Source organism: Astatotilapia calliptera, chromosome 15 (genome assembly GCF_900246225.1).
Source record: "Astatotilapia calliptera chromosome 15, fAstCal1.2, whole genome shotgun sequence".
NCBI lineage: Eukaryota > Metazoa > Chordata > Actinopteri > Cichliformes > Cichlidae > Astatotilapia > Astatotilapia calliptera.
This window is the reverse complement of record NC_039316.1, coordinates 3721663-3740166: the sequence shown is the minus strand read 5'-3', so window position 1 is coordinate 3740166 and position 18504 is coordinate 3721663. Positions and strand designations below refer to the sequence as shown.

The window sequence follows — 18504 nt, the reverse complement described above, 5'->3', positions numbered from 1 at the left end:
GGGAGGAGTGGCGATGTGCTCATTAGCATTGAAGCCTGGGTAGAGGTAGAACTGACTCTGCTGCTGGGGCACGCTCTGCCTAGAGAGGCCCACACAGGAAGCTGCTCCTCTAACATGAAAGGCAAGCAACAGTCTGAAACTCCTCGTGATTTTTCAGCATGAATTTGTTTTTCTCCCCCTTCTTTTTCACCATTTTGTACTCCTCCTCCTAATGATACCCCGTATCCGCTCTCTAAATCATCTCATCCCAAACCTCTTCACTAATCATGTAAGTTGGAGAGGAATAAATGCTTAACAGATGCTAGTATTGTCAGGGGTTGGTTACATGCAACTGCATTTTTTACAGCTCAGTGGAAGTGAATATTTTGAAGTGGTTTACCTAAGATGACTCCTTCCTCTGCTCAGTTTAACCCCCATCGCGTATGCACCACTGTCTGTTGGTGTGTGCAGAGACCAAAAATCCTCTCACCATCTCACAAGGGTCAAACAAATGATGGAGAGAAACACCAGTGTGGTAATTACAGCTGTGAACAGACAGCTGTGGGTAGTTTAATTTGCTCATATTGCAGTTTCCGGCATTTTTATATCCCTGATTAGATTGCATTAGGAAGTTATGCGGAAAAATGAATGTGCTACATGATGAGTTCGGTTCCAAAATGAGGTACGCAGTAATTTAAATATGGACACCCACTCTCCATATGGTCTCATGGCAGTTTTTTTTTTAGCTGGTATTAACATTTCGTGAAATATTATGCTTTTCTGAGTCAAAGTGTTTTCCAGAAGTGCACTGATATATCTTTTATTTCTTTTTTTTTAAGTAATCATTTTTGTAATAAAACCCTTCTTCCATGTAATTACACTGAGTTCTAAATTAATTCTGATATCTGATGGCACGGAGGATAGGGGAGATAGTGAAAGATATTTTCCAAGATTACTAGTTCTGTGGCATACCATCAGTATTTTGCAGATGGTCATTACTGCTGCCTGTCTGATTGAAATTTGACGTATTTTATTCGGTTACTGCTTCTGCCACAGCTAACGTACAATACCTCCCCAACCTTTCTAAGTAGCTTCAGTTCAATTCAGGTGCATTTATATAGCACCCAATCACAACAACAGTTGCCTCAAGGCACTTTATACTGTAAGGTAAAGACCCTAAAATCAAAAACGAAGATAGTTCTTCCCTGAGAGAAGGTCTTTTAAGAAAATTCTGCAAGTAACTCAATCAATCACTGGCCCAAACAAAATCATACAAATTTTGTGCAATAGTACTGTTAGGCCTGTATGTGTTTTTGGCAGACTGATGAGCCTAATCACACTGAGCAAAGTAACAAAAAAGCAATAACAAAAAAAAGAGAACACAGGCGATAGATGTTGTTTATATGCTTAAAGTGGGTCATTTTACACTGTTGCTAGGTCGTTGCTAAGTAGCAGGATGGCATCATAATACATCATGCATAATTCAACATTTGTGGACTTAAATGAAATGTTGTTTTGGTGAAACAAAAATGATATGATGCTTTTATAAAGTGTTACAGTTGCATAAATGCTCAAAATACATGATTGAAGCCTGTTGCCGAGTGGTTATTTAGCGACACAATGTTGTCACAACTTCTGATATAGATAAGAACCTTTATGGGCCTACCTGTGTGCCAAGTTTGGTTGCTCACCCCTGTGACTTAGAGAGAAACAAAGTGCTACTACTGCCAGTCCCCAATAATTAATAGGCAGCTTTTAAAATGCTAAGCCAAGGGGAATGCTATAAAAGTAGTGTCACTTCTTTTTGCAATTCTTTTACCTGTCTCTAGTTATTTGTGTGCTTGGTGCAGTGTAAATGTGTGCACAAAGCTTTGGAATAGCCTTGTTATAAGTGAGACAACCTTTTAATCAATACACCATCTACTTCACTAAACTACTCATTCCTTCAGAAACGACCAGAATGCTAACACACTTTGTGCTTCCCCCCCCCCCAAACAGCACCTCCTACGGTCCGCATTATACACTCGGGGCACGCCTGTAATGTTGAAGAGGAGAGGCACACCGAGAGAGTCTACACCATACGAGAAGGGGAGACCCTGGAGCTCACCTGTCTGGTGACAGGTCATCCTCGACCGCAGGTAGGAAAGTCAGCGCCTTTTCATCTGCCCTTAACCGACAGCATGGGAAAGAAAAGATAGTTGCACATGCAAATCATGGGGCAGTTTGTTAATTTGTACCATATCTCTGTATCCATCTCTCCTCTCTGCAGAAAGCTCCCTTTTAAATCTGTATTAGCATCAAAGCTGCACACCACATAAGTCTGCACTAAATCAGCTTAAAAGTTTAATCCTTTAATTATTAATGGTTTCGTTTGCTTTGTGCACCTGTATGCTGATAATTACAGCTTCCAAGTAAAATGAGATTGCAGAAAACAGCAAAAACATCTGCCAAACGAGTGAGAAACAGGCCACAGTTAAAAGACTCTGGGTCATGTGAATGCACATGGGTTCTCAACATCTGAGAGCAAGCCTTCCTCACATTCTTATTTACTGTTGTGATGTGAACTAATTAAAAAACTTTACACCTTTTTTTCTCTGATGAAAATAAGCTTATAATTAGTTTGTTTTTTTTGTGCTCACTATGTATTGTTTGTAGTATTCAAATCTAGAAACATACAATTAAAAGTTTAAAAAAGTAAGCAGATGGCAAAAATAAGGTCTCATCTGCTCTTTTAGACTAAATGTGAGCTATTATGAGCCACATAGATACATAAAACAGGTTTGCTATGAATTACTTGACCATGACATTTTGTTCTTATTAACCCAGTAGGTCACCCTAACCTTTATTGTCTTTTTATTACATGTTGCTTCTGATTTGAACAAAGACTTTTGCAGCTGATCAAACCCACATATGTGCAATAAGGCTGCTATATGTGCAATTCTTTTTCTGACAAAGTTGTATTTTCTTACTCAGTTGTATATAGCATTTGTATTCTATTTTATTCTATTGTATATATTATTCTATTTTATTCTATTTTATTGCATTCCAGTGTTTTCTAGTTTCTGCTACATAAATTTGCACTTTTGCTGCAACAAAACAAATTTCCCACCTGTGGGACTAATAAAGCTCATCTTTTATCTTATCTTATTTGCTCAATAACAAAAATTATACAGAATCTCCAGAAACTCTGGACGGCAAAACCAAAACGCATATGGTTTTTTTATGTTTCAACTGAAAAGGTGAGGCTCCTTGAATAAGACTGTTTCAGGCACACTGTTCGTCTCTTTCCGTCCCCGGGAGGGGGTCACAACTTTGCACTCATCATCTCTGTCTTTCCTCTTAATTAGAATTTTTGAAAAACAGAGCAGAGCGAGGGAGTGGGTGGGAGTGTAGCGCGAGATCAAAAGCTATGCAGGGCTGTGGCAGGAAAGGCAGGATCTCCTTTGAAACAGAGTCATTATGAGACTCATGCAGATCCCCTGGCACAGTGGGTCTCGGCTGTGTCTCTCTGGACTTTGGGATGTGTCAGCTTTGTCCCCCCTCTGGTAGTGGCATGGGACTGGGGACAGAGCACACTCATTCTGAGTGGTTTAGGAGGCTGAGGTGGTTATCTGGAATGGCAGTAGACCTAAGGCTGGTTTTGTTGCAAGAAAAACCAAAAGGTGTGTGACCTCATCGGAAACACACTTGCAAGTTAATACGGCAGTAACAGCCCATCTTTTCTTTAGAATTAAATATTAATCCTTAGAACGTGTTCTGAGCCTTTCTTTGCCCCAAAGTTCCACATTTTAATTGAGCTGAGTTTCTCTATCTTTCAAGACCAATGCAGGGGAAAATAATCAGTACTTGCAAAGGTTGTACTTTTTTGTGTCCTGTCTTGATACTTTACAAGTGTGCAAGTTCAGACAGACAACCAGTGCGAACAGTTCTTTATGTGTGTGTGAGTTTGCTTTCTGTGTCTTTTGTATGTACTTCTCTGTGATACTAGCAGATATTTTCTATACATATTTCCATGTTTAACTCTTACATGATTTACTGTATATCATATAAATGATCTTGTTTTTTATGATGATAGGTATGATACATACAGTAAATTATTAATATATATAAAATACGTAGCTTATAACAGGTGAATAAATTGAAATTATGCATTAATACAGTTAGTTTCCCTGGCTACTATAATCTCTTGACTGGACTCTGTAATCTTGTCAACTGTCTACAGTACTTTATATTAACCAAAACATCATAACCATAGAGTATAGCAAGACATTTTTCTATAACTTGTTTTACTTTACTAAATTATATAGGGTAGGCCTGAAAGAAAGACAAAAATCACATTTTGTTTTTTTCTCAGACTTCAGAATTCATATAACATTATTTAAAAAATATTGGTAGGCACAGTTTACTTGCAAGTTAGCACTGATAAGTCAGATATGCCCTCTATATCTATACCAAGATCTCAGTTGCACAGGCCCAGGAACGGGTCAATGTCTTTAGGCCTCTGACAAATGCATATTTCCAGCAGTTGTCAGAGGCTGCTAGAAGTCAAAGGTAAAATTGATTGCTGAGAGGATGTTGCACCAAACTGCAGCTTTGGCTGCTACCAGAAACTTGCTAGCTACCAAGTGGTAGCAAAACTTAAAACGCTGACACAAAAACAGGAAACGGAGAACAGTTTCCTTCAAAGTAAAACTGATGGCTCACCGCTGCAGCCAACACATTTCAAGAGGTGCAGCTTTTCCTTTCAAGGCAAATGTTCGGCATTTCCAGTTTGCATTTTTCAAACCAGTTGGTTTCTCCGATGCTAACTTTGGGTGACCAAAGCAATCCTTCCATATAGCAGCTTGAATCAAGGATGATGATATCACATAGACTCATGGCACATCTCTAGCATAGTAAAATCCTCAATTAGTTCTGCAATAGCAAATCACAAAATTGCCTTTTTCAATGTTAATGTTCAGATTGCAGTCTCTTTCTTTGACTTTGACTGGTGCTGGGTTAATGCATACACTGAGGGGTGCTGTGCCAAGTATAGCGCCACAAAGGACCAACTGCAGAGTAAATGGGTCCGTGGTTGGCTATTTTGCCACTGTTAATTCTTCACATGTCTATCAATATGCACACTTCTTAAATTACAGAGACACCCCTATAGGCCTTCTCACTGGTGGGAGTCTCTGGATTGTGTCCAAACAGGCAGCATCCTCCTTGTAGCCATTCTCCTTGTCAGCCCTGTGCCTATCCGCCCACCCACCTCAGAAAGAAAAACAAGGGCTTTCTAATAATAAAGTCATACATGCATCCAGCCAATACAGGCACACATACAAACACACTTGTAGCAGCAGCAAGACTTCTCTGCCTTTCCATTTAATTGTCAAATAAATATATGTTCCTGTCAGTCAACTCCACACCATATGTGTTTTTTCATTGCTGACTTGTGGGTTAGGCATTTCAAGGTGTTACCCTGGGCTGGGACTATTTGTATCTGGAGGGATCAGGGACCAATTAAATCTAATTCTGTGGGATGTATAGTACAGATGTCGCTAGAAGGATTTTCAGATCTTAGCTCTATGAGGAAAAGAATAAGACATTTCTCAACACTAAAATATGCTCTGTTGTCTCATACTGTTTCAAATACTACTTGAAACGGCCTAATATACTGGTTATAAGCAACATCTGATGCTTTGGTCATAATAACGTCTTATGTTCGGGTATATTCAACAGCTTATGATTCAGAAATTGCAAATAAGCAGTGCCCTGTTTTGCACCAAACAATGCCCCATCTAATAAACCTCTTGACTATGAGGGGAAAACCCTCGCTCAGTACAGTCACAGACATCTCAGGGTGTGATCATGAAGGTCAGCCAGCAAAATTCGCCCCCTTAGTGATGTTGCTGACTTTTCTGTCTTTAGCTACAAGTGGCTTGGCTGTCCTCCAAAGCGTGTCTTCCTTTCCCTCACCCACAGCCGATCACAGCAGATGGCTGCCCCTCCCTGAGCCTGGTTCTGCCAGAGGTTTCTGCTTGTTAAAAGGGAGTTTTTCCTTCCCACTGTCGCCAAGGGGGACATAAGAGGTTGTTGATTGTTGGGGTTTTAGGATCTGTTGTTGTTGTTGTTATTTGACTCTAAATAAATACATTTAAATTGAATTGGCTGTTTAACTAAATATTTTACTAAAACTGTAATTCAAAGAGTGCACACAATTTGACATCTTCAAGTTAATGATTTATAGAAAATTTAAAAAGATAAGAATCATGAAATCTGGTGAGTCTAGAAGTCCTGAAATTGATATTTTTGCATCTTTACCAAATTTATAAAAAAGGATGACAAATATCAAATGGCTTGAAAAAATCCTCATTGATGCAGTGCCTCCTCTGCTACAGGACTAACATCTCTGTGTATTGCAGCAGTCCATTAATCATTTGCTCAAGGAAAAGAACTTAATTGGTTTTAGTTTGGTAAGAAGTCATTTATTAAGCGATATTAACAAACAGCTGGCTAAAGCTTTTAATTGCAAAGATGTGCAGTTGTTCAGTGTTTTGAAGAATGTAAAACATATTTATATGTAAATCTAATGTAAAAAATGTCCTCTGGGTTTCTATGAAACTGTACACATTTTTTTAATATTTTCTTACATTTTACAAATTATTTTTTTAGAGAATTGCACATCGATAGATGACTCAAAGCTGGAAAGAAAAATAGATTTGTTCATTCCTTTTTAAAAAACAGTGTTTCATAAGTCTTATTTGCTTCCTTAATCATATTATTTGTCTTTCTTTGACTGTTTGGGTGTTTTTGACTCTGTCAGACCACCACATAAATATAAACAGCTTTTCCTGTTCATACTTTCATGGTCACTGTTCTCCAGATCTATTCATTGTCTTTGATGCTATGAACAGACATCAAAGAGTCCCTGATGATGAAGCCATCTGCCCCCATCTCCTCTGCCCTGGCCTCCATCCATTATGTCCACAGTACTTTGTTTGAGTACCAAGCTCCAATAGCCAGCAAAACCACATCGCAAACACCTTTTTTTGTGTGTGTTTCAATTATTGGCCAGCCAGATTCGACTCACAGCACCACGGGTCAGCAAGTACAAATAAGCTGACCTCAGGCCCTAGGATATTTCGCTTTATACAGACCGCTTGGAGTATGTGATCTGTTTTGGATGCTCCCATGACAGTTAGCCTACAGTGCCAGTGTCTTTAGCAGATGGTGCTTTTTTTGAGCATGATGTAACCTTCTATTTTTCCACTGTTTGCCATACAAACTGCAGTATCAAAAGGGGATCTGTCTGATAGCTTTCCCTTAATCTGCACCCTATCCAACCCACCTATAGTCTTAAAAGTGAATTTAATAGCACCAGTCAAGCATACACTATGCAGTTCAACAAACAAAAAGCAGATGTAGTTTCATTTTCGTGTATGTCACTGTCTTGTGCTTGTCCTCTTTGATTCAGGTTCTGACATCAAAACTGTCACTGCGATGCGTTTCATACAGTATGATCATCCAATTTTTATGAAGGCCAGTATTTTCTAATATAGACCTGCTGTGTAAGTGCACTCTCAATTTGTAGACCCCCTGCTGCTTTTTCTGATCACTTGATTGTCATGCTCAGCCACACTTGTCTGCACCACTGTGCAGCGCGGACCAATGTCACTGTCTAAAAGAAAAGATGGCTGGCAATTAGAAACTAGTCTCGAGTTCGGTAGAGGGAAACGTCACAGCAGGCAATATGGCAGATTCACCAAAGATGCGTGCTCCAGCATATGATCACTGCATAACAACAGACACTGGGTGCATTTTAATTAGCTCGTGCTGTGACATCTCAGCATGTGTGGTCTCAGACACTGCTGGGATATTCAGTTGGATATTAATCTATACAAGCTTCTGCTTTCCATGTAAGCAAATACTGTAATTCCTGCTAGGGTTGTCTGATTTAAGGAAAACAAAAAAAGCGTTATTATTGTGTTTGACTTCGCTTTGTCATGGTGCTTTCACAAAATGTGAAATAAAGCAGTTTTTTTAATCAGAAGGCACAGACAGGAATAATATTCTGCTAGAATACTGTTACTAGCTGGTACACCACGGGTAGTTTGGCACATTCCCTTCTGTATACTTGTAGGTACTTTACGAGTTTTGTTTGACATAGTCCTTGAAGAGAACAGAAAAAAAACCCAGCTAGGCTTTCAGTGGGCTGGGAGGAACAATTATCATATTGCTCAAATCTGCCAGCGCCTCTCAGATCAAGAGTATTTGCATTGCACTGAGGAGAGTGAAGAGGGTCAAACTGTTCTCACCGGGTATACTTCAGGACGCCCCTTGTGGGCAGAGGTAAAAAAGTCAGAAGAGTGCCGGAATGAAAATAGCCTGAGGGTACAGAAGGAGTTGAAAGCTCACCAATAATGTGGTCTGCTGCAATTTCCCTTTTTTGAAAATATAAAGAGTTATTTGAATACCCACTTCTTAGTGTCACTCTAACAATGCATTTATTGATACTGCATTTTCTGAAAACTCAAAGCTCTTTACACAAAAGCCAAAGAAAATGACTGGGGGTATAAGCTGGGTGAATATTGAATTCTGCTGAGGTCGCCGTAAGCCAGCTCGCTTTGTATTTGCATGAGGGAATCCAGAGCACTGTAGTGACACAGTATTCAGAAAATCTGCTCCCATCTAATTTATGCTCATAAGTTATTTAACTTTAGCGCTTGTTGTGCTGAACTCATGATGTCCCTAACTGTTAGAACAGGGCCCCAGATTTTCCGACGGTGTGGCTTTTGCATCTATCAGCTGCTGAGTTTGGGCTTTTTCATCAAGTGCTTTCTCTCAGTGTCTCTCAATGCATTTTAAACAGGCCAAGTGGAGCCTTTTGTATGCCGGGTGCTAATTTAGAGGCTTTTATTTTTAATGGTAGTATGGCCTCTGTGTAAAGGGATGGTATATAAGCACAGTCTGACAGCAGAATCTTTTTTTCTTTTCGGGGGAAGAGGTTGTTGAAAAGAATTAGTAACTTACACACACTCTCTGTATATGAATTTTAAAGGTATCTAATTTATTTCTACCTCTCTGAAAAGTAACACCTCAAGCAAGACAGAGAATCTGAAACTGATAAGCTTAAATTTTTTGCTTCATGTCATCCTCTACCCCCAAGGTCCAAAAACACCTCTGAAATAGGTTAACATTATCAGGTTTTGGGCCACCCACCCTTCCCTTTCCTTTCTCGTATCTGTTTGGAAAATGACCAAACTTCATACTGTCGTAACCTTGGGATGGAGTCGTCATGGTTAAAACCCTACAGCTAGAGCAGCGCTGCAGCAATCTCTGTGATAGCACCCAATCCCTATCCCTGCATGCAATGATATCCCTGTTCCATCTGATGCTATCGCTGCAAAATGGGATGTTATCAGTATCCAAGATGATGCTATCACCATACAGTGTGGAGATATTGGATTCTAATTCATAGCCTCCCCTGCCTAGACAGAGATATGTAAGGCTCTGCAGGCAAAGCCAGTCCATCTGTAGCTTACTTAGGATGAGGGATTGAATGGCGCTTTATGCTTCACGGTTCTGGTTGTGTGGCCCCCGGGCCAGAGTTGTCACAGTACCTGTTCATGCTGTATGCTTTAATGAGGACAGGAGAGGGAGATGATGGAGAGTCAATTACAACCTCATGTTGGAGAGTAACACTATTTCACCTTTCATTACACCTCAATGCCATGGGCTAACTGGGTCTCATCAGTTCGTGAAAGGTACTCATGCTGAGAAGGCCATGCTGAGGTCAGTCTTGTGTGGAACAGAGGAAAGTGAGTTAGATGAAGATTTTAGGTACCAAATCAACACTGTGCGCTTCACAAAAGAACCTTTCAGCTGCTTCGAGAAGGAATGTTCCCGCATAAAATGAATGCAGGATCATGTGAAAAACAGAGTGGCAAACATGCAGGTCATCATAGCTGTCCGGAGAATTTGATTTACATCATCTGCAGGGAGAGCAAGGGCAGCAGATACAGACAGACCTTCATTTCTATTTTCTATTTTACTTATTTTTATAGATGTTGTTTGGTAATTTGTTTTTAAATATTATATATTATGTCTACTGCACAGACCACATTGATTAGATTTGAAGATCAATATTGCTCAGATATTCAATTCAATTTTATTTATATGGCACCAAATCACAACAAAGGTGATTTGGTGCCATTCATCTATTCATCTATCTATTCATAAAACATGGATTCGGACAGTGGAGGGATTATGCTTAGTTTAGCACTAAACATATACACTGGGGAAAAAGCTACATGTATAGGTGGGCTCTGTGGATTAGTGACAAAAATTGTTTATGGATACCTCTAAATATCACTTCTTAACACAGTATTATTTGTTTGATTTGTGCACAAGTATGTTACATTGTAAATGATGCAGACTACAGTCACTTGTTGCAGTTTACAGTTTTTTTTCTTGCAGTCTCACAACAACAAGGCTATGAAGTCTTTAACCTGATCATAGTTGTTGATGTTTGCCATCTTCCTAAAACGATTCACTGCATTCTTTAACAGATTTAGTGAATCATTTCAACAGATTTTTCTTTCCCATCCAGTTTATGGTTTCTTTTTCCTTTTGCTGTTAATCTTTTGGCAATGAAATGCCACTGTGAATGTTTCACATCAAAAGCCTTATTGTAGCTCTATTTTCCAGTAGCCGCTTCACAGGGAAAAAATTGAGGAAGTGTTGAGTTCCTCTATTGTGATCAAAAGCTTTATTGTGATCAAAAGAAAACGGAATAAAAACAGTAATTTTGTTCCAATCAGAATAAAATTTTTCTTTAAATGAACGTTTTCTTGAGATTGCAACAGCTTCAGAGTTTTTACCAAGTCTGTTTTACCTGCCCTTTTTTGTTTATGTTGGCTGTGGTATTTATTCTATACTTACACTGTATATTAGCTTCTTAACTGAGTCTGTTCTGTGTCTCTTCTGTCAAGTCGTTGAAACGCGTAGTAATTTTCACTGTTTCTTCTTTGTAGATACGGTGGACAAAGACAGCTGGTAGTGTGTCAGATCGTTTCCAGGACTCCAGCGTCTTCAACGAAACGTTGCACATCGCAAAGATCCAGAGGACCCAGGGAGGCCGCTACTACTGCAAGGCTGAGAACGGCCTTGGATCTCCTGCCATCAAGTCCATTAGGGTGGACGTCTACTGTAAGTGTGATGAATTTGAGTCAGCACAGACCATTTTCATTTTCCAACATTGCCCAAAAACAATTGCCCATTGTTGCTTTACAGTAATAAGGTTGTGGTTGTTTTGTTCACGGACTTTGTATTTTTTCTTGTGAGTTTAGCCTCTTTCTGTGTGTGTGTTTTTGTGTGTGGTTGTTATTATGTTTTTCTTCCTGGTTTCAAAGAAGTCCAAGTGCGGCAGACTGCAAATGGTAAATTGCCCAGAGGTGTGACTATCAGAGACTGTATCTGTGTTACCTTGCTAAGGATTGACCAATAGACCCTTATTCTTCCATCTACACTGAACAAAAATATAAACACAACACCTTTGTTACTGCTCCCATTCCCCATGGGATGGACGTAGAGACCTAAAATTCATTCCAGATACACAATATAACCATCCCTCCCAAACAGTGGTCACAAATCAGTCCAAATGTGTGGTAGTGGGCACATCTGCTATATTGAGATAATCCATCCCACCTCACAGGTGTGCCACATCAGGATGCTGATCTGACATCATGAGTAGTGCACAGGTGTACCTCATACTGCCCACAACAAAAGGCCACCCTGGAATGTGCAGTTTTTTGCGCTATTGGGGGTCTGAGGACCCAGAACCGGTCAGTATCTGGTGTGACCACCATTTGCCTCATGCAGTGCAACACATCGTCGCATGGAGTCTATCAGATTGTCAATTGTGGCCTGTGGAATGTTGGTCCACTCCACTTCAATGGCTGTGCGAGGTTGTTGGATATTCGTGGGAACTGGTACACGCTGTCGTATACGCCGGTCAAGCACATCCCGAACATGCTCAATGGGTGACATGTCCGGTGAGTATGCTGGCCATGCAAGAACTGGGACATTCTCAGCTGCCATCTGCCCTGAACAATGTGAACCATGATTCATCCGTGAAGCGCACACCTCTCCAACGTGCCAGACGCCATTGAATGTGAGCATTTGCCCACACAAGTCTGTTACGGCGACGAGCTGGAGTCAGGTCAAGACCCCGATGAGGACGACGGGCATGCAGTTGAGCGTCCCTGAGACGGTTTCTGACAGTTTGTGCAGAAATTGTTTGGTTGTGCAAACCAATTGTTCCAGCAGCTGTCTGGGTGGCTGGTCTCAGACGATCTTGGAGGTGAACCTGCTGGATGTGGAGGTCCTGGGCTGGTGTGGTTACACGAGGTCTGCGGTTGTGAGGCCGGTTGGATGTGCTGCCATATTCTCTGAAACGCTTGTGGAGACGGCTTATGGTTGAGAAATGAACATTCAATGCACGGGCGACAGATCTGGTTGACATTCCTGCTGTCAGCATGCCAATTGCACGCTCCCTCATTGCTTGTGGCATCTGTGGCATTTTGCTGTGAGACAAAACTGCACATTCCAGGGTGGCCTTTTATTGTGGGCAGTCTGAGGTACACCTGTGCACTACTCATGATGTCAGATCAGCATCCTGATGTGGCACACCTGTGAGGTGGGATGGATTATCTCAATATAGCAGATGTGCCCACTACCACACATTTGGACTGATTTGTGACCACTGTTTGGGAGGGATGGTTATATTGTGTATCTGGAATGAATTTTAGGTCTCTACGTCCATCCCATGGGGAATGGGAGCAGTAACAAAGGTGTTGCGTTTATATTTTTGTTCAGTGTAATTCTATTTTGGCAAGATTCCAGACAGCCATGACCCTGAAAATGTTTCTGTTCACAGTCCTGATTTTGCAGCAATGCCAGCCTCGTAGTGGTGTAGTAAAACATACAACTAAAGAACCTTTTGCTTGCCTGGAACAGCATATATGTATGCTTTAGAATTGAATCAGTTTATTATCCTGCAAAGAAATTAGAATGTAAAATGAAACAGGTGTTGCAGTATTAATTTATAAGGCAAAATGTTAACACAGACAGCTGGTGAACAGATGAAACGATACAAAGATGCATAGCCCAAAAATAGCAATGTTCCATATTTCTGTTGTGAATAAAAAGTAGTTATTATGATGTAGTGCATAAGAACAGAACTTCTTCTTCCTCTCCTGAGAATGTTACTTAGATGTAAAGTCAGTCATTGTACATGCAGATTCTTTATTTTAAAAGCAGCTGCATGACAAATGCGAAAAGTTCATTAGCATTCATTAAGCAAACATAACAAACTTAACTTTATTGCTTTTATTGATTTGTCAGTGATTATCCTATTTCACTTCATGATGAGGAATAGCAGTCACTGCCCTCCATCAGACACCCTCCAGCCTACTTATTTGTGCAAAGATAGCCAAATCTGGACTTAATGTTCAATAAGAAATCTGTAGTCATGCCATAATTAAGAGCTTGTCTTACTGTTTGAGCTTCATGAAATTCTACTGAGATACATTTAAAATGACTTGCTTAGTGCCTTTGAAAGATCTCCAAGCTGCCTCACTGATTTCAGCAGCTCTCAGTCCCTTCCTCTCCTTTTTATATGCCAGACTGCAAGGAAAAAAATGTTGTATCTTTGAAAATAAATGACCCCAGTGTCCTTAATTTGTTTCCAAATATCATTTTCAATCACAGAGGAAAGAAAAAGGTAGTGATGCTCTTGATTAGTTTCCAGCAACACCTACAATAATTCCAGGCACTTTTTCACAAGTTAGGATTTATACTCCTGCAGTTCCCTGCATTGATGCCAGTGATTTGAGGCAGTATATTTACAGTAAAAATTCTTTTTTTTATGTGTCAACATTATACGAGTGCTTGATTTAATTTGCGTTAGCAGGGAACATTTCATTGAAAATGACTTCATAGCTACTTGATTATGTCTTTTTTGTGCTGTGCTTTACAGAGTAGCCTTCTTGTAGTCTGCCTCATGACTTTAGAAAAGCTCAGGCTGGCATGCACTGGTAAAACATTGGGATGTTAACAATGCATACATTTGCCATAGTTCGGTTAGTAAAACAGTTTGAAAATCATTTGTGATAAATAATCCTGTCCAAGTTTGTTTATAACATTGGAACTGACTTTTATTGTGAAGTACAAAGTAATTGGCATTTCTAAGCACTCAGTCTCAAGGACACATAATGCCCTTCATTGCAGTTTGTTGTTCCATACAGTGCAGAAAACCTCTTATCCCCTAAAAAACAAAACAAAACAAAACCCTAGCACAGTAGCAACAAGAGTCACCCAAGAAGGAAAATCCTAACTTGTCTACAAATGCTCACCATTTACTCCCCATTCTGTTGTGATTGTTGAATAAGTGTAATACATGTCAGAATGAGAGCATGATAGCCTTCAAAGTAAGAGTTGTGCATTATCGCTACAACCAACGCAGCCAAGTCAAACGATGCAGCTTTTACTTTGAAGGCAAATCCTCTCTTTTAACAGTTTTGCTACCACTTGGCAAGCAGTTTGCGGGTGATCGCAGACATATCAAGTCGATGTCTTCCATGCAAACTACTGGCAACAGCAGCAACCTACTAGCTACCAAAGCAATCACAAGGAGGTTTGTGGTGCAGCACTGTATACCTATTTGCAGCCAATTCCATGCTAGCAACTCCTGTCAACCTACCTACAGCAACCAACTTGCCAACCAATTGCAGAATACACACTTTTCCCTAGTAACCAGTGTTTCCCAGGGTGGTCACTGACTGGTCTGTAGGTCTGCATGAACGAGGCTGTTGGAATCAGTTTCACAGTGACTGCCAGAAACAAGCATCAAACACTCACAACCAGTTGAGGAATACACTCTAGGACAGTCTTTCATGTCCCAAATGGAGCCAAATGTTCCTCAATGCTATTGGTATTAAATAGTGTCTCATAATTTTCTGTTGATTAACAGTTACCCTCAGAAAACAATGTTAATGATGAATATACATTTTTATGGTAATACCGCGTGTCTAAAACAGTTTCACTGATGCTCTCCATTTAGCGTGCATGCTCTGAGGCCCCAAATCCACAAAAAGTGTTGCTCATTTTTCAACTTATGAAAGAAGCATAATTTCTTCGAAGTATGCATGACTGAACAATGAATAAATGAGGCACCATCTTGTGTGATCCAGTTCCCCTTTATATACCCTCTCTTTCTCTCTCCCTCTCTGTGCTTTCTTCTCATGTCCCCCACATAAATACAGAGTACATTGTTAACTTGCTCTCCTTTTCACTCTTCTTTCATGTCTCTGTCTTATTCCCTTTCAGCATGTGGGCTACATTCTTGTACTTGTTTATTTGGACTGACACTGGCAAAAGTTGTGGAATTGAAACTTGTTTAGAAAGCTTGTGGAAGGGCTTAGTGGTGCAGGAGGATGGGGCTGAATGCATCTCAGCTGCTGACAGTTAGAACCGTGTTCCTTCTGTGTACTATTTCACCTTGGCTGCACTAAAGAGGTGCAGGATAAGACGTGGAAATGAAGCCCGAGACAGACTGGAGACACAACCTTAGCATAATAGAAAGGCATGGGTTCTCATCCAGCTTCATCATACGGTATTTTGCAGCCTTAGTTCTCTTGCTGTTGAAAGCAAACTGATGATTGTCATTGGTGAATGATAGCGATGTAAATGAAACAAGCTGGCTACTGTGAATAAGTATGCATAGTTTAATATATAGACAATGTCCATTGGTTATGGTAATTTGGTCATTTATACAACACACACACTCACACGGAATATTCCATGCATATTTTAGATCATGGCATTTGTTTGCTGTCCTTGTAATCTCCTTGCATCTGGCCTTGTAACACAGCATGTTTGTATTTCACAAGAAATGTGTTATGTTGCGCATCCAGTAAAAGCACATCATTTCTACAGAGCCACGTTATAGCTGTCCCCTGGGGGTGAATTTAATTTGTTGCCCTCTGCAGTACACGCTGCTTTTAGTGGTTTGCAGCTACAATTTCTGATTAGTATTAAAATAGATATTGTGGCTCCGGACCTCACAACAATAAAGCCATGAATTATATTTGCTTTCTGTTTCAGCTGCATCTTACATGTCTGTCTTCATACTCGTTTGTTTACATCTGACAAATAACACCAGCAATAATGGACTATATCACTTCTGTTGTAAAGGAAAGATAGTATTCATGACGAGACACGGGCCCCAGCATGGTTTACAATGAGAGGCTTAAAACCTGAATGATCTTTCTGCAGCTGATTCCTTTTTACTCTTTTCTTCTGAGTCTATTTATTTAGCTTCTGCTGGTTGGAATCAAGGGTCCTGTTTTCAATTTTCAAAAGAAGCACTCGAAATCTTATATTATATGTGTATCTTTATTAGATCAGTGAGCATGCTTCCCTCCTCTGTACACACAGCCTCACCCTGTTGTGCTTTCTTTCAATAAATTTCGATTTAAACAAAAACATTAAATGTAGATTCATGAAACAGATACATGAAAATAAAATGACAGAGAAACGCAAAAGTTCTCTTTAGAGTTTTCTGTGAACAGCGGACAATATGAGGAAGGGATAATTAATGGTAATAACTGCCCTCTCCAGCTGGGAGGAGCTGATATTAGCTATATACCCAGCTCAAAGCTAATGTATTTACAAGGCTCAGAAGTCCATCTAAGCACATTTTATACCTGCTGACACCTCAGTTGTGTTTGTCCACAGTTGGGTCTATGGGGAAGGTCCTCTGCAAAGTTAATAAAGAACCTTGCCCAACTCCTACACTGATCGATTTTAAGCTTAAGATGCTCACTTCTTTTTCCTGAAGGGGAGTCTTTTCAGTGTTCTCATTTAATTTCAGCTGCATTAATTTTGCTGCAGCATCTAATGTTTCATTGAGTGACTGATCGAGGAGAGCTTAAGAGTTCTTCAGGGGCAGCTTATTGCAGGCTCAGGGAGTTCATTGACCATCACCAGCACAATATATCTAAACGAGATTTGGCCAGAAGGCGAGCTGAGGAAAAATGTACATTGAAGAGGCTGCTCAAAAAACAAACTGTGAGAAAGAACTTTTGGAGTCTGGTCTATTCCTTTTCATGGTAGTTGGTCAATAAATGTATGCTCCTTTTCCCAAAGTGCCAATGGGAAATCTAAAAGTCTTTAGAGACCCATTTGTTTAGGTTTTCTGGTTTAATAACCGATATCAAGGCCAAAATTTCAGTGTTTTCCCAGCAATTATTGTTTACAAATGTGTATTACAAAAAGAAAAGAAAAATGTATCTCAGCATCAGACAGTATGGTTTAGGCAATTGCAATCCTTTTGCAGTGTTTATTTACATGCTACCAAAGTCTATTCAAATGTGATTGGTCAATAGAAATCAGGGCACAGAAGCCAGAAAGCTTACAATACAAAATATATTTTCCCTTGCCTAGATGCTATGTCTTCCACTGTGAAGATTTGCAGCTTACTTGTGCCTTTTACATAATTTAAGTCTAGTCTTGGCTAAATCAGGTTATCTGAAGGCATCACTTTGGTCTCACTTTGATCACTGTGGAGCAGTTGATACATTGGTTATATCTGGAATAAAAAGTAATATAATTCTAAAAATTATTAATATGCAAATCAGAAAACAGTCATTGTCAGATTTACCTCACAGTCATTTAAAATGAATCCAACAAATGATCAAATGTAAAACAAATGACTAGTCTTTAGATCTCCTCCATCTAGGTCAGCTTTTCCTGAAATATGCCATTTCCTGATTTTGTGTTGCTGGTCTTTTATTCTTTTATGTAAACTGACAGCCTTCTATGTCTTGCTGCACTCTGTTTCTGTTACTAACATGCTAAATTTGGCCAAGGCAGCTTCTAGAGACAATAGCCAAATGTGGCCACGAGATAGCAGTAATTTACAGAAAGGATGCAAACATGCAACAAAATGCACGGAGAGCTTTACGGAGAGAGATTGCTAAAAGGTTTATGTTTTAATTAACACATGTTTTTAAATTTCCCTGAGCAAGCACTGCTAGCCTTGCTTGCCCTGGCAAAATGTATTGCTCTAAACAATTTTAAACAAGCGTTGAATAAATTGAGCATATAAAAATGCAATACAGAGAAGGGAAAGAATTCCAGAGTTTACAAGAAAGAAGTATTTTGCACTGCCTAAGTATGTTGTGCAAATGATTTTGATGTTGTCAGACAACACCTGTTTTCTGTGCAAACACTGGGCTGTAGATGTCATTGCACTGAAACGTCCACTTGCAGCTTCACTTTTCCCGGTATTCATTCAAAAGGATTAGAAAGAGACAATAGCCTGCTTTCTCTGTGTTATCTTTGGAAGGACTTATGCAGCCCTCACTCTACAGCACTGATGCAGAAGCCAACGAATTTTAATAAGGACACTGTGTGTGTGTGTGTGTGTGTGTGTGTGTGTGTGTGTGTGTGTGTGTGTGTGTGTGTGTGTCGCCATGGACT

At 39.9% G+C, this 18504-nt stretch overlaps 1 protein-coding gene across 6 annotated transcripts in view; it reads left to right on the top strand.

Annotated features, from left to right (window-relative positions):
- Positions 1–18504, top strand: part of LOC113037404 (MAM domain-containing glycosylphosphatidylinositol anchor protein 2) — a 207459-nt gene that overhangs the window by 86367 nt on the left and 102588 nt on the right. For all 6 annotated transcript variants that reach the window (XM_026194427.1, XM_026194428.1, XM_026194429.1 and 3 more), the window contains 2 exons: positions 1978–2117; positions 10995–11169. In XM_026194427.1, the coding sequence (XP_026050212.1) occupies positions 1978–2117; positions 10995–11169 (315 nt within the window). The remainder of the gene's footprint in view (positions 1–1977; positions 2118–10994; positions 11170–18504) is intronic.